Source organism: Sitodiplosis mosellana, unplaced genomic scaffold (genome assembly GCF_009176505.1).
Source record: "Sitodiplosis mosellana isolate CC-2019 unplaced genomic scaffold, AAFC_SMos_1.0 Smas_scaffold_12, whole genome shotgun sequence".
Lineage (NCBI taxonomy): Eukaryota > Metazoa > Arthropoda > Insecta > Diptera > Cecidomyiidae > Sitodiplosis > Sitodiplosis mosellana.
The window spans coordinates 1,975,104-2,002,265 of record NW_022595254.1 but is presented as its reverse complement, the minus strand read 5'-3'; the positions used below and the strand labels follow the sequence as shown (position 1 = coordinate 2,002,265).

The window sequence follows — 27,162 nt, the reverse complement described above, 5'->3', positions numbered from 1 at the left end:
TTTGTGATCTAGCCTTTAATTCGTCTTATCTTTGTGCACGCGTTTCTTCAAATAGTTCTTCGTCTGTCTGTTTCAACCCTTTTGCGTTTTTTCAGAATGGAATTTATTATCTTTTTTCTCTTCTGATTGTTTTTTTCGCACTTTGTTTATGTGTTCAATTTCGTTTTCTTGCCTTTAATCGTTGCTGTTGCAAATAATTTACTAAAATTTCACCAATTTTTCAGATTCACTAATCGCTTTCTTTTTTACGCTTCATTCCAACTAATGAACAACTTGCTACTGGCAACTAAAATTATTCGCGACTGAAAATGCTGAAAGTGCGCAAATTAACAAAATTAGTCGGAAATTGAACAACAATTCATAACAAACAAAGAAACGATACGTTGAATTGAGAGACTTTGCTAGGAACTATTGAAATTCAATACTTGTAAACAAAATAAACTAAATGCAACAACGATGAAATGGAAAAAACAGATGAGAATGACACTAAACGACTTGTTCTCCTGAGCGAAGTTGTAAATATGACTACATACACACGATGGTACGATTCGCTGGCTGTTTTTCGCTTTTTGTTTGTTATTATTCTATTTGAATCTGTATTTTTCACTCTACACATGTGCTGCTGCTGTGTGTGTATGCGAATGCAAACATTGCAACGGATCAACGTGAAGTTGGTTCGAATGGAGTTTTGTCAATAATTCGCTTCGCGCGTTTTCAATGCATTAGAATATTGCAGTTTTTATGAAGTTATCGAAGGTTTATTTCTATTGGAAATTCAATTTGATGTTAGAATGGGAAAAGTAATTCAAGTTTCTGAATACTTTCATTCAGTAGAATAGTTCAAAAATACCATATTTTCATACACATCTGAACGGCTGTTTACCATTGACGACGAAGTGTTCTCTAATTTTCGCCGTGCTGTTCGAGCGAGACGGAAGACATATGTCAATATACTGTGCTGTGCATTTGTGTGGGATTCGAATGGCTTTATCCATACATTCGGCGCATTTAAACTCGCAAGCAAAATCGGTCCGAAGGGTCTTTCCGTTCGGTTTCTCTCTTTCGTCCGCTGGCAGTGTGTCGGTGTTGGATTTCAATGTCAATACTCGGCAGTGTCATTTCTTTCATTCAAGAGCTAGCTAGCTGTGTGTAAGTCTCTTTTCGCTCAGCCGTACGCTCTGAATCGCAAGCTAGCACACACACACACACACACACGCACAATTGCAACCGAATATCTTTCGGATATGATGTTGTAAGATTGTGTGTATATCGCGCGCGCACCCGTTAAGAAGGAGGATACATGAGCATACGAACGACACATTGAATTCGCGTTGATTCGACCGCACCAACGAGTCGTTCAGTTTTGAATGTTTCATACGCTGAACGTAGCTAGTACCACACACAGCATTACATTTGTCTCTTTGCTTCTTCATCGTCGTCGACGACGTTGTGTTCTCTATTTTCTTCGTTCGCATTCTAACATTAATCATCACAACAAAAATATTGTGAGTGCGTTTTTTTTTTCGTTCCTTTTCTCTGGTGTGCGAACGTACGCGGAGCCGTTGAGTGCGCAACGACGGAGAGTGAGCAAAAAATAATATAAAAAAAAGAGAGACGAGACGAGAAGAAGCGGAGAAGTAGAAAGAAGAGAAGAAAAAAAAAGAAACACACATCGTACATTGGTGGCTGATGTGTTCCAGTGACGATGATTCCAGTTTTCAATATCAATCGTTTTATCGCTTCGGTCGGGTGTTGAATGAATGTACGATTTTGTTTTCTTCGCTAAACGCAAATTATTTTCTACATCGTACGTTTCGCTTAAACTACCAAATTGATATTGTTAAGAGACAAAACTCACTGCAAAAGCATCGAATAAAAATCGATAAACATTGTGTAAAACAAAAATATGAGTGAATCAGTGGATTGGCATTGGTTTTCAAAGTGACTCAGAGATGAACGATTCAATTGTGCAAATAAAAGTGTTTTTTTTTCTTCTTGACTAGTACGAGTTAAGTGTGACTGATAGAGTTCAGTAGAAGTGAAGAGAAGGAAAAATTCAAGTGCATGCCAATTATATGCTGAAATTCATTCTTTGCTACTTTTGGGGAGCTAACATTGAACCAACATCAATTTCTATTGTGTTCCCACACTGAAAAAAAGAACATACAAACAAATTTCATTCGAAACAAATACACAATACTTGCATCGCAGGACACAACAATGATGATGACGATGAAAAAATATTGTGCGAGGAGGAGGAAGGAAAAAACGAATTAACAATAAATAAGTGAAAAACGAGACAAACAGAACGAAAAAACATAAATATTCATTTCACGTTACGAATTGATTCGAGTGTAGCCAAACAGTGTCGAGCAAAACGACGTCGACTAACGAATTATATGAAAGAAGGAAAAAAAATATAATGAAAATATAGAGAAGCAGCAGTAACAGTGCAGAGAGAGAGAGAAGTAAGGAAAAAAAGGCTCGAGAGTTCAAATAAAACAACGAACAAGAAGAATAAATTGTACTTGAAGACGTCAATGACGGAACTGCCGAAGAATTAATTTTACTACTTTAATATTTGTTTTCTCGCTTTATTATTATTTTTCGGTGCTAAAGTTCTGTTTTTTCTGTTCCTACGTTTTTTTTATACTGTCATCATCTTTCCCATTGATGACATTTGTGTGCAGTACGTCGCAGTTGTGACTGATTGTTTTATTGAAAATGCGTCTTCTTGACGCTCGTTTCCCGTTTTCAATTGCTTGTGTAAAAAGTTTTTCAATTTTTTAGTCGGGAAATTATTGTTTGTTGTGCGGACATTAAATGTTAGTTCATCGTCGAAGGCACACACATATATATACTGTGGAAACGCGCGAGCGGTGTTACCAAACACGCATTTAAAAAAAAGGGTTCAATGTACAAAAAGTCGTTTCGTATCGTGATTCGTAATCGTCCTATCGGTCGACCGACGATAGAATAGCAATAGAATCATTGTCAATCCAAAGGCATTTTCGGAGTGAGAAATAGAAGGAAAGAAAAAAAAACATTTTCGTGATTGTGTGTATATTGTCGTCCCCATCTATTTTTCATTATCGGATTTGCTGCTGTCGTCCAATAAATGTGTATATATAGTTAAACACTCTATATATATATATTCTCCATATTCTGCTCCATCGTCAGCTCCAAAACTATACACCGCCGAACAAAAAAGCCACTGAAATCGTGAGCCACTCGACGAAATCCATATATGAAATCATTTTGTGACACACACACATACACACGACAACAAGCAAAAGAAGAAACAAAAACAAAAAACCCAACCGACCAAACGACGTATATTTATAAATAATAACTATTATTTTTATCGGTGTGTATTGTGAAATGCCAATGACGACAACTACGTCGACTGACACACAAAAATCGGTAACATCATAATTCGATCTAATCCACCAACCAATAAACGTACCAACGAACAAACGAACATAAACCCTCCTGTATGCTAATAATAAATATTCAACTATGTTCGGAGATAGACACTTATACATTGTATGCCATTGGAAATAGATCAAACGAAGCGACCACACACTCTATGATATGTGATGGGAAATAAAAAATATGGAGAGCAAAAGAAACAACAGCAACAGCTACAGCTACAGCTACAGCAATAGTAAAAGAAGAGCTCCAATTTATCAAGCCCGAACAAATATCAACAAACACAAAATATCTATCAAATGTGTGTATCTATATCTCGTTAACTGAATTGATTTTTCTTTAAAACGATATTTTTCGAGACTATGTAAGCGTGTGAGTGTGTTTTAATTGGTGCTTGTGACGCGCACGACGACGGCAAAGTACAAAATCGACTTACTTAACTACAGAAAAAGCACAAAACAAACAAAGAGATAGATTCAAAGTGCCAATAGAATGATGAATTGTGCAAATGAATACAAAATAATTTACACTTGCAATTCGGTTTTTGTGTGAAAAAAGATAATCGTCGCCTAGAACGAAACCCAACTGTGTGCACAGTAAAAACAAAATTCGGAAGAAGTGTAAACACATTGGTCTCTCTTTCCAAGAAAAACGGAAACGAATCAAGCCCTTTTTTTCTCTCTGTTTCGGCTCAATTGAAAACGAAAAGAAAGAAAAAGAAAATATATATAAATATATGAGCTGTATATAGTTATTAAGAAAACAAAAGTTAATTCTAATGTAAAAACGAAGTGAAGTGAAACAGAAAAAAAATCGCGTAAAAAGTGAAACCGAAATAGTTAATAAGTGTGGAGAGCGAAAAAAAAAATTGTTTGTAGCTGTCGTCATCTCGATTCGTACATCAAGCGATTCAGTCATCATCGATGACTGTGTGTTCATTTTGTTCGTTTATTTGCTGGTGGCTTGCGTGCACACACACATTCCAAGGCAGCGAATTTCGATTTTGGCGATGCATCATTCGTACAGTCGAACATTGCACGCATTCGTACTGAAATATTCCGCCGCAAATGGAATCAAACCGTGTCGAAACTCAACGCCACACTGAATGACGACGACCGACCGACCGACGACGTCAAGAGTATATAAATCAGACAGCCAAATAAAAGTTCAAATTAACAACAAGCGAGAACGAAAGCAGAAAAAAACGCGAAGAGAAGAAATAAACGAATCACTCGACCAAAAAGTAACTACAACAAATAAAAAAAACATACAGAGAAGAAACAATCGCCCCACAATGTCCTTTTACTTGAAAAATGACGGTAAGTGCAGTTCAATCACATTTCGCACATTTTATTCCTCTTCGCTCGCATGTTACACATGCTGCATATTTTAAAGTATTTCTACGATTCTACACGACCGAACGCCGAACGCAAATGCAATTGCACTTAACATGAACCGAGGTGAGAATGAGAAAACGAAACAACGGCATAAAAACTACAAAAGAATGAAATTACAAGTCTGTAAGAGAAAACAGAAAAAATTGGTTTAAAAAAAAGAGGAAGAGAAAACAAAGGATAGAACAATCATGAAAAAAAACGAAAACGAAAACAAAGTCGAGAAATAATTGTATAAATAACGTATTCGATGCATAAGCACATTGCACACATCGGGTTCGATATAGCGCTAAAAGGAAACATATATTACTTTTCAAGTTGATGTGGTCTACAGTAAAATCACGATAATTGAATTAAAGTTAAGATTTAATCCCGTAAGAGCATACAATACTCTTATGAAAACTATTAAAACCGCTGCTCCCGCCTCAAGCCAGAACACAAACACACACACACACACACAGATTAGAGTCAGAGACTCGGCGTGCATTCTAGAAGCGCCCAGCTCACGATAACGAACTTAAAACAGAAGGAAGTGAATTTGAGAAGAAAAAAAGAAAAGAGGGAAGAACCAGAAGGAAAAAAAATTAAAAAAAATTCATAGCAGCGCCAACTCTAGTAATTCCATTAAATCTGCGAAATTCATATGGGCGCTCCGCATCATATGCTTGCATTGAATGTGTAAACGCGTGAAAATAGAGCATCGTTTTTGACTCAACGAATTTTAGATTTGACGGCAACTCTGCTCCAAATATACATCGCACATATACGAACGCATTTGCTACAGAGAGAGAGAGAGAGAGAGAGAGAGAGACCCGCACTGCATTTATCATCATTTTATTGATGGCATTTGCAAGTAGATGATGAATGCGATGCACTCACACAATGCCATACACCCAGCCAAATGCAATAAGTGGAACTCTCTTTCTCCGTTTCGTCATTCGAAAACGGAAAATAAAACGAAGAAATAAATTTTCGTTTCACTATTTGTATTTGTTCGTCTCAGCATATTGCTGTGCAGTTCATTGTTAGTTCCGTTTGGAATTTCTGTGTGTGTTGAACGAACATACTTCGAATGATGTGTACTTGGAAAAAGGCGCACAGCATCACAACGCAGAATGCAACATGCTGACTTTTCTTTCAGCTGCTGCAACACATTTATGTTTCTTTTTTTTTCGGGGTTTCTTCTCCTCTCATCGCTGAGCAGAGACAAAGCGCGATTCCAATTTCTGATGGTCCATTGCAAATCCTTGCTCATTTCATTTTCGGTTTATCGTATTTGCTCATTGTCTATATATTTTTTTTCTTTCTGTCTTGCATCTTGCGCCCAACACTTTTGTTTGCGAATACTCTGGCTGTATCGAACGATTCACCGTTGCAATTTTCTGTACGTTTCTCGTCGCAGTGAGTTGTATGTAGCTTGCTATGGATCCGGCTACAAATTTAACATGAAAAAAATGGCATAAAAAGGCACCTAAACCTGAGCGAAGCTTGTACGAGTGAGCAAAAGAGCGAGTGTGTGTTGTGTTGTACGATGAAAATAACATTTGCGCGACTGTGACTATCGGAAACAGCGACAAAAACCCAAAAAGAGAAAATATGTGTGCACGAAGCGCAAACGGTGAGCGCATAAAGTACACGGCAAATCTGGCGGTACAGATGGCCTGCACTAACAATATATCGTATCAAATAGACGGGCGATGTAGAAACTCAGCGTGTATGTGCACGTCTCGTGAAATGAAATGCAAGAGTGTGCCAAAGAAATGGCCTTTTTCCGAGTTTGTGCTAAACGAAAAGAGAAATTCCAGCCGAGACGAGTAAAAAAGATTTTTTCTGATTTCAAAAAAAGGCTCATTTTAATTTAAATTTGTGTAAATTTTTTTGTCTTGTGTTCATTTCATGAAACACATTGGTTGAGACTACTTTCGAGTGAATGTTTTTATTCGGTTGCTTGGGCGAAAATGTGATGATGATGACGATAACGATGATGAAATGTGTGTTGTTGTTTGTTTTTTACGAAACGCATGCACAGGAACGCTTCGTTCATCTTATGGAATTTAGCAGCTCTTTCTCGCGTGCGCGCTCGCACTATTGTGAAACCGACTCGGTATTTAGATCGTTCTTTGTTCGATTGAAACCAGAACCGAACATGCTGCTGCTGCTGCTGCTGCTGCTGCTTCTTTCTTCATCTATTATTTCTATTTTTACTGCATTCTCCAACAACAAGAGCAACGGCAAATGCTATTGAATTGTCGAAACATATTCCGTCGCACGTTCACGCAATATTATTCACTTCACGGAAACGTCAATGTTTTCTGGCATTTTTTTCTATTTCAATCGCCCGTGTTCGAACACTCGGATCGCTGCTATTCGGCGGTTTTTCTCAAATTTCTCTCTCTCCCTCTCTCCCTCTCTTACAATTACACGCAGTTTTTCCCTTCCACACGCGTTACAAATGGGATAAGGTGCTTGACAGTTGCATGTTCCCCACACTATGGTATGTCAGTCAATGCATACTTTTTTTTCGTTCTTGTGCATAAAAATACATTCGTTTGATTTCTTGGCATTCCATCTGTTTCTCGGAATGCAACGGAATCGAATTAGAGAGAAACGGAGGGACGGAGGGACGGAGAGACAGAGAGACAGATCCGAGAAAAAAAAGTGGATTATAAACTACTTTTGTATGATTTCATTGATTTGCAGATCATTTGTAAATGGCGTTGAACTGCAAGTCCGAGAGCATATTTCCTTAATTCCACGAAGAATGTTCGCGTTTACCAATTATGGTGCGTTTTTGTATCGCGCCAAGTTAAGGTCGAATCGCAGACAACGCCGCAAACATCGTTAGCAATATGAATGATTGACTTTGGATTCTAAACGGTTAAAGAATGTTGGCAATTCTTTTCCCTGGTATTTTTACACTCCACTGTCATTCATCTCGAAGTTTTCGCCTTGGTTTTCTTAACAAGTGGTCAGTATACCTATATAAGAATGAGAAGCCATGCTTCGATTCACTAGAAATCTGAATAATCGTGCTGATTCCGAGAGAAAAGAAAAAATTAACCAACCACAAAGCCACTTAGGTGGATAAGAAATAGGTGTGCGCTCACACATCAACTGGACCGTATGCATAATTCATTTGGCAAATCACACAATACTTATAATCATAAAAAAGACGAACAACTCATAAAGTCCGGCTTTGCGATTGGCATCTTTTTAAAATGAACCGTCTCCTCGGAACTGAATGAAACATCTTCGAAAAGATTAAGAAACAGAAAAAAAAGAAGAAAAGAAACAGAAATAGTTCGTTAAAATGAATGCGCCATATATGTAGATGTATGCGATGAGTCAAAAATGAGTGTTCAACTCATTGTTCACTCGGGCGAATCGCCCATAATTTTCGTTTTCTTCGTCATTTGTTCTGGTTTGCCGTTTCGAGACTTTAATGCGGTGACATTATGACCAAAAACCCGATGCGCACAAAGAAAAATCCATCCGAGCTACATCATCATTATTGTTGTCAAAATGAAATTATACGCAATGGCTTTTTCGGATTTTTTTTTCCTTTTTTGCTTCTTCTTGTGTCAGTTAGGAATGTACGCTAATGTTTGATTGCATTTTCATGCTTCATTCCCATGATCGGTCGGGGTTTATACGTCTTGGCAACGATATTTGTCTACTTTTTATTTATTTGAACAAAAATTTTTGTTTAAATAATAATTTTTGCTTGTACACGACATAAAATTATCCGAGTCAATAACGACGTTTTGTACCAAGAGGCATATAAGTAACGTCAATGTAAGTAAAGCTCTCTAACTGAGCAAATTAGCAGCAATCAAGCACAAGTTGAAGCAAAAAAAACGAAGTATACACACACGACCGAATGATAAGATGACTCGAAATACAAGTATCTCTTTTGCTTTGGTTTGGCTATTGCTTTATGAGCGCGCAGCGCGCACACAATTTGTGACAAACATAAAGATAATGTGAGCAGACACAAAAATAGCGTTACCGGTAAATATTTGCGCTGCAATTTATTTGAGTAGCTGCTTTTGCGAACCGAACCCAACCGAAGTGAACCAAAGTCAGCGAGAAAAAGAAAACGTTTATTGCAGTTTAATGCGCCGCAGCAATCAACCACAACAATGACAGAGTTTCACGATAAGCTTGAACACGGTGTTTTTTTCTCTACTTTTTGTTGATAGAATACTTTATTTTGTGCTATTGCACACAAACAGAAACAGCACCGATTCTAGCTGGAGGGCTATCGAGACGGTTTGGCAGTTTAAAAAAAATGCGAACCTATTCACAGTAAAACGTGTTTTGTCGCTTGGGAATTTTTCTCGCTCTCTCTTTGTCTCTGTCTCTAATCTACTAAAGTGCCTACAGGTCCCAATGTATACAGCGCTGACCAGTTCTCGATGTGAAACCGATTTCACAACTTGGCCAACATAGCGGTACACTTGTTTATAATATGGTTTATAGATTTTATTTCTCAATTTTTTTGTTTTCATATATCCACCTGTATTCAACACATTACCTATTTATTTGTGCATCTGACAAGCGTATCATTTCGCATTACTTTTATTTCCTACCTTTTCGATGATCATAATCGAGTTAAACATACGATGCATTACATATATTGCCGTCCATTTAAAATATGAATTTTTGACATGCATTTTACGGTGCTGCGCATATTTTCCATTTGAAAGGTGGATAAGAGAGCGCATCGGGGGCTCGCATTGCGAGCAGACACATACACACGCACAGGGAGAAAGAGAGAGAGAAGATGATGATGATGGGACAGAATGGAAAGTGTTACACGCGCAATATGAGCATGCATTTGAATACAATATCTCAAATGCATTCTGCATAAATGTTGCGCTGTGTGGTGGCTGTCAATTCGCTTGAATTTGTGTCAAATTGCAACAATGCCAATGCTCATTTCCTCTGGGAAACTTATTCATTCCGCTGAGTTATGAACGACGACAAAATTGAACAACAATGCCAAAGGGCGTAGCAACATCATTTTTGGAGTGGAGTAGCGAAAAATCATAAAATAAATATTGTTTTTTCGTTACGTTATACGGTTTTTCACACACACACACACACACACACACACACACATATGGCAATCGTGAGCGATTCAAACAATCGAATCGATACTACTAGTACTCGACAAATTCAATAGGTAATTTGATTATTTGACTTGATAATTTTACGCGATACGCATGCTTTGCTCAACGAACGATTGATGTAACACTTTAAAAAATGATGAATGAAAACAGAGAGCGTTCGAACGAGCGAACGAACAAAAAATATGAATACATTAACGTAACCGGAAAAAGGCATTTATTCAAATTATTCATATGGTGGCAACAGAGCACAACTCTTGCACAATACAAACACAGTCGAACAGTACACATAAGCGATTCGTTGGAAACACTGTGTTAATTCAATAACAGTAGGCTGAACATGCTGCACGAATGAATTGAAAATCACTCTCATTCGATATAGATAAGCATAGAGACAAGAGGATCTGTGTAATAAAAAACCGATTGGGCTGGAATCGGAAAACGACCCATCGAGACATAGAGAGAGAAAATGAGAGTGAGAGATTGAATACGGTGCAGAAAAGTTCGTCACATAATGAAATGGGCTTTTGTTTCGTTGATAGCAGCGCACCGCCATCGTGGTCGTCGTTTGTTTTCAATGAATCGTGTCCGATCGTATTTGGATGCAATTAGTATTCCACTGTCGCTGAAATGGGTCTGCACTGTATTCCGGTCATGTGTCACATTTCATGTGTGATTAAATTGGAAAGCATCGTACGCGTCAATGCGTTCAGTTCCTATTTTTATCTAGCGCTGTTTTGCACCGTGCATGTACAGCACATACACGCGCGCTGGACACAGCAGCGGAAAGTGGAGTGAGCACAAGCGGGCGACAGAGATGGAGCCGGGGGGGGGGAAGGGAGTGAGGCAAAGAGAAAGATAATCACGTTGAATAAGTTAAATGGGCAAAATGCACAACGCAAAACACATTGATATAAAAATAACAAGAGTAAAATTGAAATGACGTAATCGCACACCACGGAATCAGTGTAGTCATGCACTTCGTAGCGAAAATAAATGCCAGTTTTTATTTGTAACAACACAACACGAAAAAAAATGAGTAATATTTTTGAACTCTTATAATATACACTTGCATGATACGCGTACGCGATGTGTGTGTGTGTGACTTTGGTGTGATGAATAACAAGGGAAACGTGCGCCGAGCACACACAATTTTCTAATTGTGAACGAGATTGGTATCGTGTGCTACGTAGCCGTTTATCTATCTCTCGGTATGGTACCAAACCGACAAACGTCAATGGCGACGGGCTAACGATTAATTACGGCAACAGCAACAGTTCGGGCACACATCACGAAAGCCCCAACTCATACATGTACGCACACACACACAAAATGGCAAATTAAATATAGTCGCTAGAGTCATCGCATCACGCATTCATGGTGTCGGGTGATATTCGCATAATGGTTTTTTATTCACCTAGAATGAAATGCCATTTGATATACCGTGAATTCATTTTTCGCTTCAAATTCAGTCAATGTTCGCAGATCATATGTGCCAATGTATATATGGTTCAGTTAGAACCTCACACGACCGACTATTGACACGAGCTCATCGGCTCGTCGACGATGCCGTTTTTCCAAACACACAATGCGAATACCATTACATCGAAACGCATTAAAAATAGCCCTGTCTATCGAATCATTGGCTTTACATTTTGTTTTTGCTTTGCATCAACCGATACTCGTTGGTGGTTATTGGTCTCTGATCTATGCAATATGAACGAATCTCTTTTTTTTAGATACACGCATAAATAGCTGTAACGAATGAACAAAATCGCGTCTAATGGCATTTTATTATTATGTTGTCGCTGTGCCGCCGTCGGAAACCACACGCTCGTTGTTGCATTCTTGTTGGGAAATTATGTGTGTATATTCTGAGTGGAAAAAAATTGCGACGCTAAACGTAATGCTTCGAATGGGTAGCGAGAATGAGAGTGTGAGAGAGAGGGGTACAGGAAAAATAGAATTTTAATGGAATTCCATTGAAAACGACATGCCACCCGTGGGCATGTGGTCGGTCATCATCATACAAATTTGTTACACATTTGCATGCGTCAATGGGAGCGATGTTGAAATTTCAATTAGATCCATTTTGGCGAATTGACGGGCTTTTGTTGCTTTTCGTGTGATTGCTACATTTCACATGAAATCTCGCATGAAAACACGACAACAACGAGACTGAAAATGAATGCAGTCCAAATGAAATGAAATATACATCAAAGTGCCATCGTTAGTAACTTACGACATGTTTGTTTTGATTCTCTTTCGCTCGCTGTTTTGCCCTCTATCTCTCTTCGTCATTTGGCTTACAAATCAATTGAAAGTCTACTCATGTGATTCAATGATTTACTGACTAATGGAACCAAATTACGAACCAATCAATCGGCGTGTGTGTTTTTATGCTTTGCTTTCGCCCTGATTTCGACAAAATGAAACACAAATGAACAATCAAAGCCAAATTCACCGAAAAGTTTGATTTTTTTGTTGATGTTTCGTGTATTGGATATTTCTTTTTTTGGCTCAAATCGACCGATTTCGTGCGACTAAAAAGCAGAAAAAAGCCGATGCCAATGTCCGTACAAATCAACATGAGCAGACTGTATGGTTCGGCTGAGAGCCAGAGCGAGTACGACAGACACAGCAAAATTGCAACAATGAAATTACTAGATGTATAAAAAAATTGGCTGAAAATAGACATCATAAGTATAGAAAGAGATGAAAGAGAAACGAAATAGAAATAAAATATAACACGAGCACCGAATCTGTATTTGTATAAAGATGTAATTTTCATTTTGGTTGAATATCAAGACTCAATATATCAGTTATAGTATAAAAAACGTCAGAACCAATCTAATAAGTAGGTAGTACTGATTTCACCTCGTGTGATCCTCTCGCGTTTGTATTCCTCACTTTTTTTTTCTCTCGCTGCTGTGACCGAGAAAAGACCGTTTTTACAGTTTCATCTCATCTTTTTTGGACGTGGTCGCTTTGTGTGTTTGTGTGTGGTACGATCGAACAAATTCAGTTTTGCCTCAATAAACGCTGTGTGCTAATCAAATCAAATTATTCGCGGACATTTTTATTCGAATCACATCAGTTGACACGATCGCAGCGAACCGCGCAGATCACGCAATAAACAAAAAAAAAAGAAGAAATTTAAGTAGAAAATCGCGCGCAATTTCAGTTAATTTAAAGCAATTTAAACGATATTTCTAGTGGAAATGTGTCAATTAATTTGTGAATTTTAAAAATTGATTACGGCTAATTTCGTGATTATTTCAGCGAATGTGTTTGTGTTGTTGTTGTTATTTGTTGAAAGAAACAGACGAGAAAAAAAGAGAAATAATCGTGCATTCAATTTATGAATAGAGAGCTGCCAATTATCATTATTATTGCTACTATATGTATAGCACCATGAACCAAGTGGTCAATCTTCGCGTAATTTTTGTGTGTATCAAAAACAATTTAAGTAAATTGATAGCATAAATTTAGTTTGAGTGCTCAAAAAATTGGAGTTCATTAGTTTCAATGTGTGTTCGGCAAATTCATAGTAAGCGCCGAATGTTGAGCTAATGTCAGACGTGCGCGCTCTTGCTCAATTTTCGCAATTAAGGCCAATGGATTGTGTTCTTTCAACGCTACAATAAACCGAAGTGTCAAAATTCGATTCAAAAGCACACACACACACACACATTCACATTCACATTCCGCATTGATTTGTGGGTCAACGATTAATTTGGATTAGTTTTCGTTTTTCGATATCATTCGAAAGCGATTTGAGGAAATATTATACCCGATGACATTGAAACCATAACCATCATTAACCATTTTTCTTCTGTGCGCGCAAACATTTTGAGCAGCACGGTTGAAATGCGAATCAGCTGAAAAGTGATCTGTTTAATTTTCATAGGGTTTCACATTTTGTGGCCGCGACCACCAAATGAAAACCTGACTGCAGTTTGTGTGTGTGTGTGTGCATATCGCTGACGGGGGGCAGCAATAACAAATAAAACAACACCGATATGCGCAATGCCACAATACGACGATTCATTTCTATTCGATTGCGAGAAAAAGAGAAATGCACGCTCGTACAAACCATGCAAACAATTTGCCATTAGCGTTGGCAGAAACATTGCAAAGCAACCGCATCAGGATAACGGTACAATTGACAAATGGAGAAAAAAATATTTTACGCTCAAACGGAATGCATCGCCTTCACCATCGATGCCCATTTATCGATCCATGTGTTCGCTCGTCGATAACAGTACATTCAACCGTAAGTTCACGCAAACAACTCCGGACCAACATAGAAAGACTCGATGTATAATAAATCCACAGTTTGATTTTCCTTCGTCGCTCGCGCTCACTCACGCTAAAGTGCATTTTATGCACGAACGCATCGCTTGATTCTTTTTCTTTTGCGAAAACATATATCTGTTTTAATTGGAATTCGATATCGAAGCCGAATGATGAAGTAATTTTATCAGCAGAAATGGCATCGTTTTGCTCTGCATTGTGCCTGTCCGCTTACACGATACACAAAGTCACAATAAAAGTCAGTAAAAGTTTTTGACAAATTGGCAAAATTACAGAGTTTTATCGTGATGTAATCACTGTTTCGCATAAACACTGTAATTAAATTGTAACATTGACGAGAAGAAGAAGTGAGAGAGAAAAAAACAAAATAAATGAAAGAAAACTTTGTGAAAAAATATTTATTTATGCACAAGTTTAGATTGAGTGTGCACATTTCATCGAAATGAAAACGCTTTTATTTATACTCACTCAAAACAATTATTGTATGCTTTCTTGTTTATGCGTCTGTAGTGTACACGTATTTTGTTCAACTTCATTCTTTCGTCTGTTTCATTTTTTTCATTCTCTTTTTTTTATTGTTATTTGTATGAATGTTCGCCTTCTTTGAGACATGACTGTGCATTGGACTTTTACTCTTATTCCTCTCTTGGTAGTTGTTTGTTCCTTTAATTCACGTCATTCGTCTTCCTTTGTTTTCCGATGGGTGCTTCTGGTGTTTTCCTCTTCAGTGAGCCGCACATAGCCGCTACTCACACAAACGCATACATACAATGCGCATTTTTTACTCTCGCACAGCGCCCGCGCGCTCTCACGTTATCATTATAAAAGTGTTATTATTATGAGGTAAACATAACGAGCGGTAATGAGGTGCATTAAGTATATTATGAGCAGTGTGTGTGATATGCACATGCACGAATCGTAAACATAAAAATATACGCGTTTGTATTACAAATCGTTATGCTCTTCACTCAGCATTATTTTCTCCCTTGGCATTGTTGTTTGTTTCCTATACGTGTTTTGTCTCCCTCTTTCTCTCACATACGCAGGCATGCACACAAACATTTTATGTTTTCATTATAGTTGTTCTTTGGTTGTTTAGCAAATAATTTGAATAAAATTGTTAAATTATCATCTTGCTCGCGCTACTTTCATAAGCGGTGCGCGAACTTTTAAACTGGGTTAATAAGCTCATTGCCACAACACGCATTCAAATGCGGTTGATTCATGGGCCAACAACACACATTTGCCATGTTTTTGGCATTAAAATATGAAATATCTGACTTTATGCTCCGCTTTCTGTTGACATTTTTAATGCTTTTATAAATGAACTTAAATGAAAGAAAAGCACCTAGAAATGCGAACAAATAATTTCCGGTGTGAATTTTATCGTCGCCGTAGCTGCAAGAGGTGCACGGTATGTCACCGTAACACGTCTGCCACACTCTTACTGAACGTTTCTCATTCATTCTAAGGATATAAACTTTTTTTCCGACCGCCCATCAATTAAAAAAGTTCGTTTCGTGCAACAATAGGTATGCCACTTTTATAATTGCATTTGCGAGACGCATCCGGTTGTAATTAAAATTGCATTTCAACACTTTTCCATTCAATTCGATCCACATTTTATATAATTCCATGATACATGGCATTTATATAGGTACCCAATTGAAAACATGCAACGATTTTAATTGTGTTTTTTTCTTTGCTTTGTTATTTTCACTATCGTTTCAGATGTTGATTTGAATCATCAGTCGCCACAAAGCGGTTCGAACAGTCCGTCGGCCGCACTGAACAATAGTCACAAGCAAAATAATTCGCGAAATACGAAATTAGCGCGGCGTGCTCGATCATTCAAAGATGATTTTATCAGTAAACTATGGGTTCGAGCACCGAATATCAACACATTGCCCCTTGGCCGGTATGTTTACACAATGTTTACTTTGAAATTGCTTGATTGTTGCTGCGCGAGTTTTTCTACTCAAACTTTACTAATTTGAACATAAACTTTGCTCTAATCACAGATCTCATTCGCCGAACAGTCCACGGAACAAGCTAACGAAAGGCAATCACTATTCAACGGATGGCGGAGACAGTAATCACAAACCGTTACACGATCTAAATTACCATGTGCGACAAGTGAAAAATGCGCTAAAACATTTCAAAGGTGTTATCTCACGGAATCGACTGGAGGTGTTGCCAGCCAACGGTACGGTTGTTTTGGAAACGATTGCCAATGTGCATACGGCTCTGCAACCGTACACATTAAATGAAAATAGTAGTGCAATCATTTCGGCAACGACACAAGTCTATCAATCATTGGGCAAACTAATTAAGCTATGTGACGAAGTGTTGCTAAGCGAAGACAATCCGCATTGTGCATCGTTGAGCCAAGAAAATGTCACCGAAGTCGTTGAACTGGTGGAAAAAGCCGTTCAGAATCTGGTCGAAATAGCCAATGAAAAGGTGATGGAACGCGAGAAAAATGGCATTCTATCAACGAAAACCAATACAAATAACAATTTATTACAACGACCCGAGGTAAATTGTCAGCGTACATCACTTCCAGATATCCCGTTAACACCGCGCGAACGTGACATTTTGGAGCAATCGCAATCGAAAAATTTGCGAACATCACATAGCATCGAAAGTATGCTTCGCGATTCTAGTCCACCACCAAAACCACCATTACCCGAACGGTAAGTGGGAAACAAAGAACTCATTAACGCCAGATGTGGAGCTACCGTTAAATGCTCTTGTCTATTGACATGGTAATCTAATTTCTTTTTGTTTTGTCCGCAGAGCAAGCAATCCGCCTCCGCTTCCACCGAAAAGGAAAATCCAACCGAAACTGGTCGGTATTCAGCTGTCGCCGCAGCAACAAACTCAATCCGTCACTGATTTGGACAGTAGCAATATCATTGATGCAACGCTGCTAAATTGCGGTTTGGATCGAATGTCATTGCGGTCAAAATCACCTGACGATAATTCCAGTCTATTAAGCACCAGTTCACTCGATTCCGCACTCAACCATTCACGCGAAGAAGATGAACTCAAAGCGCTCACATGCAACGATCATCAGAACGATGAGATTACATTGCGAGAGGATATCGATAAATTTTTCGAACAAAGTGAGTTCAAACCGTAAATCGAATTTTCTCAATTTTCAACTCATTGAATCCGCTTGAGTCGCTTCTATAGGAAAAATAATAATTTATTCGCTAATCACTGACATGTATTAATTGTTTTTACTAACCATTTGAAAATAAACTCATGAGCCAATCATTTCTTCATTCTTTCACACATAAACAAACACGCTCACACACACACACACTTACAGAAGGCAATTGCATTAGAAGCGAAGTGACCGATTCGATTGGACCAATCGCATCAATAACCGAATTAACCGTTGAGCCACGACGAAATCCACGTGAATCACAAGAATCGGGTATCTTTTTTTGGCTTTAGCTTTTATTTCATTTAAAACTAGAATAACCTAACCATTTAATTCAACTTACATTTTCAACTAGCATCATGCTACAATGCTAATCCGATACATGCCAATTCATTATCTCCATCTCAATCACTTTATGTCTTGTGTTTGGCTCCAATTGTAAATTAATCCGAGTGCGTTTTCTATTTTGTTACCATTTTTAGGTTTTCTGTCGATGCAATCGGTACGAGCGAGTATGCAGAGCTTTACGGCCAAGCGGCTGTCAACGGAACAGCATAGAGAAAGTTTAATTAATTCATCGACCGTTTTGGGTGGGAAATCGTTGAATGTGGCCAATATGTCGATCATGAATAATTCAGTGCAAATGACGACGACGGCGACAGCCACTGCTGCCGCGGCAACAAAAACGATGACGAGCTTCGGCAATGAAATTAGCAACAATGTGACATCGAAAACATCGATAAGCAGTGCCATGGCAAAGAAATCGTTTAAAAATGAGAACTATGTACAAATGGGCAACTATGACATGCTCAGCTTCAACGTAGACAGTCTGGATGGCTATGACAATTATGCGGAAGCAGTACGAGTATCTAAATCAAAGAGTGTGGAACATCGACTGCTGTCCAACACATCGACCAGCAGCACATTTGAGTTTAGCGATGACAATTGCATTGCTGAAGATGATGAAGTGATACCAGAACTTCCACCGAATTTGCCACCTAAAACACGGGGACGTTTGATGCGACGAGACCGATTGTCCACATATGATAATGTCGATGAAACCGACGACTTTCCAAAGTAAGTGGATTTCGTTGATGTTCTGAGAAATTGATAAGATTATGATGACTAATGCTTGAACTTGAACTTTTTCGCTTTTCTACCTCTTTTAGTCATATGATGTTCATTCCGATGAATCATCCGAAGCACACGAGCATGATTGAACCGCGCCGTCTTAATCACTTCGGAGACGAATCAGATCAACCACCACCACTCCCCGTGAAGAAGAAGCACAGTAAGTCTGGTTGATTTTAATCGGATCCAACTAATTCAAACGAAAAGTAGTCCGTTTTTCGGGTTTTTCCATGAGTTTTCGCGACGATTCACTTGCGTATCATCAATCAAATTTTTGCCCACAATTGCAAAACGAAAATTCGATTTCAATAACTTTCATGAAGCTGCTTCAACATTATTTCATTTTCTAATTCTCTATATTTTAGAAATTCTCGATCTCACATGATGGTACTAACCATTTTTATCTGTTTCATTATTTTCCCGTCTCGTTTTCTTTTTGTCTCAATATCTATATTTTGATATTTGTCTGTGTAGAACTCTCTGATATAATTCCTTTATCATTGGTTTTTTCTTTATTTCAACTGAGTGAACTCCCTGTCTTAGCTTTTTTTCACTCGAAAGCCATAGCCTTTCTTGTTATATCTTTCTTCCAATTGAAAAAAAAACGTGTCCAGTATCTTTTATTTTTTGTTGTACAAATTTGTGATAAATTGCGAATTTGTTCTCGTTGTCAACGTTCAATTTGTTTGCTGATGATGAAGAAAAAAAAAATGAACAGAGTTCCAATATCTGGACTGACTTACCTTCTCTCTCAAACATTTCCACAAATATATTCCACCCAACACGAAAAAAATAGAAATTGTTTTACCATGACTATTTTTCCTGCCTATTCAAATAATTCTGATGTTTGTATTGCTGATTGTAGTTATTTTGTTATTATTGTGTTTGAAATACAGTGTTTCAAAGTGTGGCCTATTCGGGTAAGTCAGAAATGGCACCAAAATGGCGATGGGTAACAACAGACCATTTCGATCAACCAAAAAAAAACTAGTAGCAAAAAAACCATGTCGTTGTTGTATTCACTGTTCATTGTATAATCTCTCTTTCTCGAATAGATGTGTTGAATTTGAATGTTTTGTGTGTATTTTCCAATTTTGTTTCGTTTCAAGTTTTTTTTATTCATTTTATTCAAATGTATTTTACGCCACCCGTTGACTAATTCCGTCTTATGATTTCCGTTAATTTGCTGAATTGTAAATGATGTTCTTCATTTTCCTTTTTCATCGGTATTTTTTGTTTCGTTTCGTTTGCCAAAATGATTCACTTGACAGTAAAGTGTTACGTAACCATAAAAATGCGTTTTGTTATTGTCATTTTGATTTTATTTTTGTTAGTCGATTGTTTTCGGTTACTTTCTCACGGCAATAAAAAAAACGGTGTTATTGATTTACTTTGATCAGTTTTTTTCTTTGTTCGTTTTTTATGTCTCGTATAGCATCACTTTCTAGCGTTCATTCCATTTTGACACTCATTTCCATTCATCTCACATTTCGATGTCGCCGCCTGTACATATCTCAATCGATTTTGATTGTTTTTTATTTTCGGTTTCGTTTCATTTGTTTACCTCACAACAAGTTCTGAAAATGCCGCAGACAAAGTCGGCCGCTTATCTATCATTAATTAAGGCAACAATGATTCGAATTTATATCATTTCTGGTTTTACGTCACTTTGTCAAAATCAATGACTTTCGAACAGTCACATAAATTGTGATGAAAAATATTCCAACAAATTCCACATTTTCGAATGCAAAACACAAAAGAAAAGAAATATTGATAAAAGGTTTTGATTGAAATATAACATGTTTTGACCTCATGATGTAAGAATCTTAATGGAATTATCGATTCATGGAAATATGGTTGAAAGTAATTTCTCGTATAATCTCTCATTTCAAAGATATCATGAAATATGCATATTTAAAATGAAAACATTGTGTGTACCATTTATTACGAAAAATGATTCGAAACACATTCATACAAATTGCGTTATCGGAATTATGATGCGATTTGGAAAATAACGTTGTGAAAAAACTGAAAGAAAAAACCATAACAAAACAACGGGGCTCATTGATTGAAAGCACATCTGCTGTGCACAGCACATGCCATGGCATTTAGGTCAGCCCATTTCGGACGATTGAAAGTAAAAAATGGCAACGTTTTTCTTCTTGTACACACCTATCCCTGTGTCCAGCTAGTGCGCCACTTCAAAACAAGCACATCGCTTGTTCTATTTTTTATCTGCGATCTTTGCGAGTGTACAAATGAAAGAATTAAACATGCAAACTCGTTGGAGTGCACTACATTTCAATCATGTCATACGTTATACTCAGAATAAACACAATCATTTTTTTTTGTTCACACATTCACAAATACACCACACAGTGTTCATGATGACAATTTTGCCATTATTATTTGAACACACACAAAAATTTAACCACATACAAACAAACAAAAAACAAATTCTTAGCGAAATCATCAGCATTGTGCATATATCACATACACATTTATCGATAGTCGATATAGAGTCTTGTTATATTAGACAAACAAAAGACAACAATGTACTAGTTTTATTTCTAATAAATCGTTTTTTTCTGTTTGATTTTTCAATCGCTATGTTTTTGTTGACGATTGACAACAATTGCGCCTTAATTGTGCGGTTTTTCCCTCTCGCGATCTTATTCGACGATGTTGCCTTGCACAGTTATGGCTTACATGGAAATGTTCGGGAATTGTTCGCACACATCGGAGTTTGTGCGCCATTCGGTGCATACATGCAATTCGAATCATCATTCAACGAGCTCCACCAGTGTGGATCAGTTAACGACGAACAGCAGCCAACAGCAGAATAATCGTTATATTTCGCACAGCCAAACGATGAGGTAAGACGCAATTTTAAATTATCAATCTCCGCGAATGCAATAATATTAAATTCATTTATTTTTTTCCTAGTCTCTCACCGTTGCGTCGCCAAGTGATAATGGAATCAACGGATTCGTTAGCATCGCATGCGTCTTTGCCGCCAAAAATCTTTGAGAATCCCGACTATCGGCCACCACCAGCACTTCCACCAAAACGGCTTCGAACCGCATCGAGACTCAATGATTTGAACATTACACCACCGTCTAGTCCGAAACTCATCCTAAGCGAATCCATTGAAACTCCAACGAATAATGATTTATCTAGTCAAAGCAACAACAACAATGTGCTGAACAACAATCGCATCAAATTGGATAATAACATGTTAATGAAAGCGAACGTTCTACCACCATTGGTGCCAGCACCAGTATCACCCTCATCAAACTATGTGCAAATCTCAACGTCAACCATTAATGCAGCAGCTGCGGCGGCCGAAGCAGCCAAACAAAATCACGACCAATCACCAATTTCACCAACGAAATTCACAAGCAATATTGAGCAATCGGTGTCGAATAATGTGCCATCGGGTGCGAATGGTGTGACGGTGAATAATGACGTAAGAGTGATTTATACGAACGTTAACCTTTTAAGTACGACTAACAACCGATCGTCAGTCGATGACGACACACAATACATACAGTTGTATGGTGGTAGTAGTGGTGATAATGATCAAGATGAAAAATCGAAATCGATCCACACAATCGAAAGTGATAGATATACTGAAAACACTACCAAGGATAACAACCGGTGTGCAGTACAACCGAACAAAAGTAGCCAATTCATTAACAATAATAATAATTCGATTAACGATAAAAATGCCGATGATGAAGAGGTGGTCTTGCGACGTCCTCAAGCTTCATCTAACAGTAGCTTAAAGGTCTGCTTATTTTCTTAATCTTCCTATTCTTCCTTTTCTGTTTTGTCTATTATGGATCTTTGGGAAACTAAACTATCAAAAATTTAACGCCTAATTTTATTTTTTTTTTCTTCGAAAAAATCGATTTTGGTTTGAGATGACTTAAATTTTCGTTCATATTCCAACAGATTGACTCGGGCAATGGGTCACCATCAAAGTGCGAGCAAAGCAGATTGATTGAAGAGATCGATGTGCAAAAGTACTTAGTCTTCAAGAAGGACGGTGAGGATGGGCCAGATGTCAAGGGCGGGGAATTGGAAGCACTGATCGTACATGCAACTAAAGTGCAGAAAATTTCCGAAAACGGTAAGTTGAAATAACGCACCTCTCCTCGAATTAACTATATTTTTCCAACCAACCTACAGCCTACCATCAATGGAGTAGACACCAAATGTTATTTGTTCACGTATTTTTCACACATGTTTTTCTGTCTTTTTCTCTCTCTCTATTTTGTCTCTCGTTCTTACACGCTATCATGTTCACTCTTCATCCACGTTAATGCAAAACACGCACACACACACATACACAGAATTATCTATTAGTCTGGAGCAGAATGGTACCAATCATATCTCTTCTCACACACTTTGCTTTACTTGTCCGTTGTTTCGACCTTTATATCCAAATTGTGTTGCTTATTGCTTTGTTTTGCTTTGAATATTCCACTGTACATTTGCAATAGATCTAATCCAATTTATTGTTTTAGCTTTTGGCGAGGCATTCATCACCACGTTCCGTACGTTCATTGTTCCGTTGGATTTGATTGAGAAACTCACCCATCGCTACTCGATATTCTGTTGCCAAATCAACGAGATCAAACAAAAAGCAGCTAAAGAATCGTTCTCACTCTTGGTGCGAGTTGTTAATGACCTAACGTAAGTTTTAACACGGATTATGCAAAATTTGATTCCAAACTACAGTAAACTGATTTAATTGTGTTTTTTTACAGTGCACCAGATTTGACTCCACACATTCTTGAACTTCTGAATGAATTCGTATATCAACTGGTTTGCTCAGGTCAATTGATGATGGCTAAATTGCTACGTAACTGTATTCTTGAGAAGGTAAATATCTTTATTTTAACATTCTTTCAATGGAAATTTAACTCTTTTTCCATTTTTCATCGTCAGTATATGTTGTTCAAACAACAAAAATGGTCTCCGCACAACAAAATCCTCAGTGTTATTACAAATCCTCCATCACTTTTGGATCTCAAATCAGCTGACATCGCTGAACAAATGACACTTTTGGATGCGCAATTGTTCCAGAAAATCGAAATACCGGAAGTTTTGCTTTGGGCACAGGAGCAATGCGAAGAAAGGTCACCAAATCTTACACGATTCACCGAACATTTCAACAAAATGTCCTATTGGTACGTGTGTTTTTTTTAATGAATTTCCTTTATTTTGCTTTGTCAATTTTATTATTAAAATTGTAAAACGATTTAAAATTGTATCAATACCAATATTTTTTTTCTTTTCTTCGCAGGGCTCGTTCGCAAATTCTCAAACAAGAAGATAGCAAAGACCGAGAGAAGCATGTGATTAAATTCATCAAAATCATGAAACATCTTCGCAAAATCAACAATTATAACTCATATTTGGCTTTGTTGTCAGCGCTTGACTCGGCACCAATTCGAAGGTTATTATTTATTTATTATTTAATCATAAATCATCTTTGAAAAAATCGCTAACTATAACTCATATATGGCTTTGTTGTCAGTGCTTGACTCAGCACCAAATCGAAGGTTATTATTTTTGGAATGCATTGTAAATACGCATTTTAAAAATAATAACCTTCGATTTGGTGCTGCGTCAAGCGCTGACAACAAAGCCAGATGTGAGTTGAATTTATTGATTTATCAACGAAAAAAAACTCAAAAAAGATATTTTAATTTTATTGAATTTTCATTCAATCTTTCATCTAAATTTAGATTGGAATGGCACAAAACAATAACCGAAGGACTGAAAGAGTACTGTGCTTTAATAGACAGTAGCTCAAGTTTCCGAGCTTATCGGCAAGCATTGGCCGAAACCAACCCACCTTGTATTCCATATATGTAAGTTTTATTTATTTGAATTTATCCTGCAATTACTAATAATTTCTCTCTTTCTCTCTCCTTCCCGCGATTGCAGTGGTTTGGTTCTACAAGATTTGACATTTGTGCACATTGGTAATCAAGACTATTTGAGTTCCGGCATTATCAATTTCTCGAAGCGTTGGCAGCAACACAATATCGTTGTCAATATGAAACGGTTCAAAAAGTGGTAGGTTTTTGAAATGCATTTCTTGACGTTTCAACGTGATTTTAATTATGTTTTGTTTATCTTTTAAATTTTGCAGTAGTTCATATCCATTCAAAAAGAATGAGCGAATCATTGAATTTTTCGATAATTTCGAGAATTATTTGGATGAAGACGCCATGTGGCAAATATCAGAGACAATCAAGCCACGCGTTACACGGAAACCGATTTCACAGCCATCTACTTGATAAAATGGCTCTAAAGTCACGGGGCCAACATAGAAATAAACATAAAATGAAGACTTTCCACTGGAAAGGCTATTTATGGAAATTGAATCAACAAAGTGTCAAAATTGGCACGGATTTTAGCGAAAAGCATGACTTTCGCATTATCACTTTTATTCATACTCATGTGGAATAGTGAAACAACATACGGATGGATTTGAAATTCAAATGATAAGCTTACCTGATATTTTAAAGTGACATAGACAGTAATGCAGCATGAGTGTTTTCGTATCGTGTATCGGCATCCAATTGTGTTTTGTAAAATTTTGGTTTTACAACTAAAAAGTGATACAAGATATATATGTAATTTGTGCGATGATTTTGGTCAAAATGATCGCCCCACATGTGCGCCAAAAAAACCATTTTCTTTTTTGATGCAGCATTCCAAGAAAAATGTATTCAATTATTTAATCAGCGACGATTAAAGTGGTAGTAATTATTTTCTCTTCTAAATTGATAAATCAACATTTGGGAGACAAAACAAGAAAAATGTCGAGAACAAAAGGAATAGCGTCTAGTCTATTATTTGTGTAGTGTTAAAAAAAAAACAAATTTTGTGTGTAGTTTGAAAACAATTTTAGAAACAATACCAAAACTCATAAGTTATTTTGTAATTTGATTTAAATTTTACGTTAATGACAAACAAAGAACAAGTTCACATTTGTATAGAAAGAAAAAGACAGTGAAAAAGTGACAAAAAGTGAATGGTTTGGCTCAAATGCAATTTGATTGCTTTAAGTTTCGATTTAAAACAGAAAAAAATTATTATTAATCCAAAAATTGGCCCAAAATGAACAACAAAAACCAAAATTTGAGATTAGAGATGAACTTTCAGAAAGTTCGAATGGAACGAGAGGCAGAATAAAATGCTTTTTATTCGTAATATTCAATTTCTTGTGTTAAGTTAAACACAATTAATTCTTTATGTAAAATCGGCAACAGCAACAACTGTCCATGAAACAAAATTGAAAAACAAAAACCTATTTTTAGACGACACTATTTTGTAATGATGTACAGTTTCATATTTATTTCAATTGCAAGTTACATTTTGTAACCGATTCAGTTTTTTTTTATATAAATTGATTACGTTTTTTTTATTGGTTTCAATGTTGTAAAAAGATATTTATGTTTTATTTGAAACTCTTTTTGTTTTTTATTTTAATTTAAACCTCAATTTTTTTAATCCAGAATTTTGTATTTAATTTGCTTGTAACAACTTAAGTTTAAGATATACTTATTGGATAACCATGCCAAATGAATATGTTGAATAATAATAATCATTTTTATGTGCAATTTTTATTTTGTTTTTATTTTTCCCACATTGTCTCTTTTTTTAGCGGGAATGAAAAGGTGGTTTTTTTCGTTTTCAGCTGAAATGATTGAATTTTTCAGATGTTTTGATTTTTCATTGAAATTGAACCGCATTCGGTTCATAGCATAAGACTCATTTTGAAATTGGCAAAGGAATTGATTAAAATTTAGTTTAAGTATTTAAAATTGTATTTACACCAATAACAAAAAAAAGGTAACAAAAACTAAACCAAAACCAAATATGATATTTTAGCATGAATTTATTGCATATTTTAGGAGGTAAATCAATGTCGCAAATATAGCAATTCAGTGTTTAGACATACAAAACACACAAACTTACAAAAACAACAAACAAAGTATGAAAGAATTATATTAACTTGATCCACCACATTATTATATGATTTTGTGTGTCGCGAGGCAGCTTTTTTGCTTTCGCGAATATATCTTAATGAATGATTGGCCTAATTATTTTTGTAAGACATTGTTTTACGGTATAAAGATGTAACATTACACACTAGGTGGAATTGGCAAACAAAGGCGAAAAAGGGAGAAAAAAAGATAAAGAAACAGAAACAGCAACTTATAGAGGGTGGACACTTCTCATGATATGAAATCTGGACTTCCCTTTTCTTGAAACTGACGAAGACTTTACAAAGTTCAATCGGTTTTTTTCTACAATCAAAAACCATTTGAAAACTAGAACTTTTGCAGTTCCTCTCAAACATAATATCCTTTTTTTTAATAATGCCAAACAAGACTTTAACTCTATCCATAACATAACATTCATTTTAATTGCAAAACATCCACGAAATTGCGTAGAAATGTGTGACATTATGTGTCAGTATTTTTGAACTCAAAAGCATGTTCTTCGAGTATGAACAGGGCGCGATCGCACCTGATTGTTGAGCACGCATTCGAAA

General features: G+C 36.8%; 1 protein-coding gene across 22 annotated transcripts; it reads left to right on the top strand.

The window, feature by feature from the left end:
• On the top strand, window positions 1-26,224 carry LOC129567788 (guanine nucleotide-releasing factor 2). Of its 22 annotated transcripts, none has more exons than XM_055445079.1 (19): window positions 1-4,751; window positions 16,007-16,193; window positions 16,297-16,971; window positions 17,075-17,403; window positions 17,613-17,720; window positions 17,930-18,524; window positions 18,617-18,738; window positions 19,475-19,498; window positions 21,277-21,454; window positions 21,525-22,368; window positions 22,536-22,713; window positions 22,937-22,963; window positions 23,111-23,279; window positions 23,354-23,468; window positions 23,535-23,776; window positions 23,893-24,045; window positions 24,338-24,463; window positions 24,540-24,671; window positions 24,748-26,224. In XM_055445079.1, the coding sequence occupies exons 1-19, from the start codon at window positions 4,538-4,540 to the stop codon at window positions 24,893-24,895; spliced, it is 4,566 nt and encodes a 1,521-aa protein (XP_055301054.1). In that variant the 5' UTR covers window positions 1-4,537; the 3' UTR covers window positions 24,896-26,224. The 22 variants fall into 22 exon arrangements, with proteins under 22 accessions (XP_055301054.1, XP_055301072.1, XP_055301063.1 ...); XM_055445089.1 differs by lacking the exon at window positions 1-4,751 and adding an exon at window positions 13,606-14,234 and having other exon boundaries at window positions 21,525-22,047; XM_055445076.1 differs by lacking the exon at window positions 1-4,751 and adding an exon at window positions 13,606-14,234.
• Window positions 26,225-27,162: the final 938 nt, after the last annotated feature.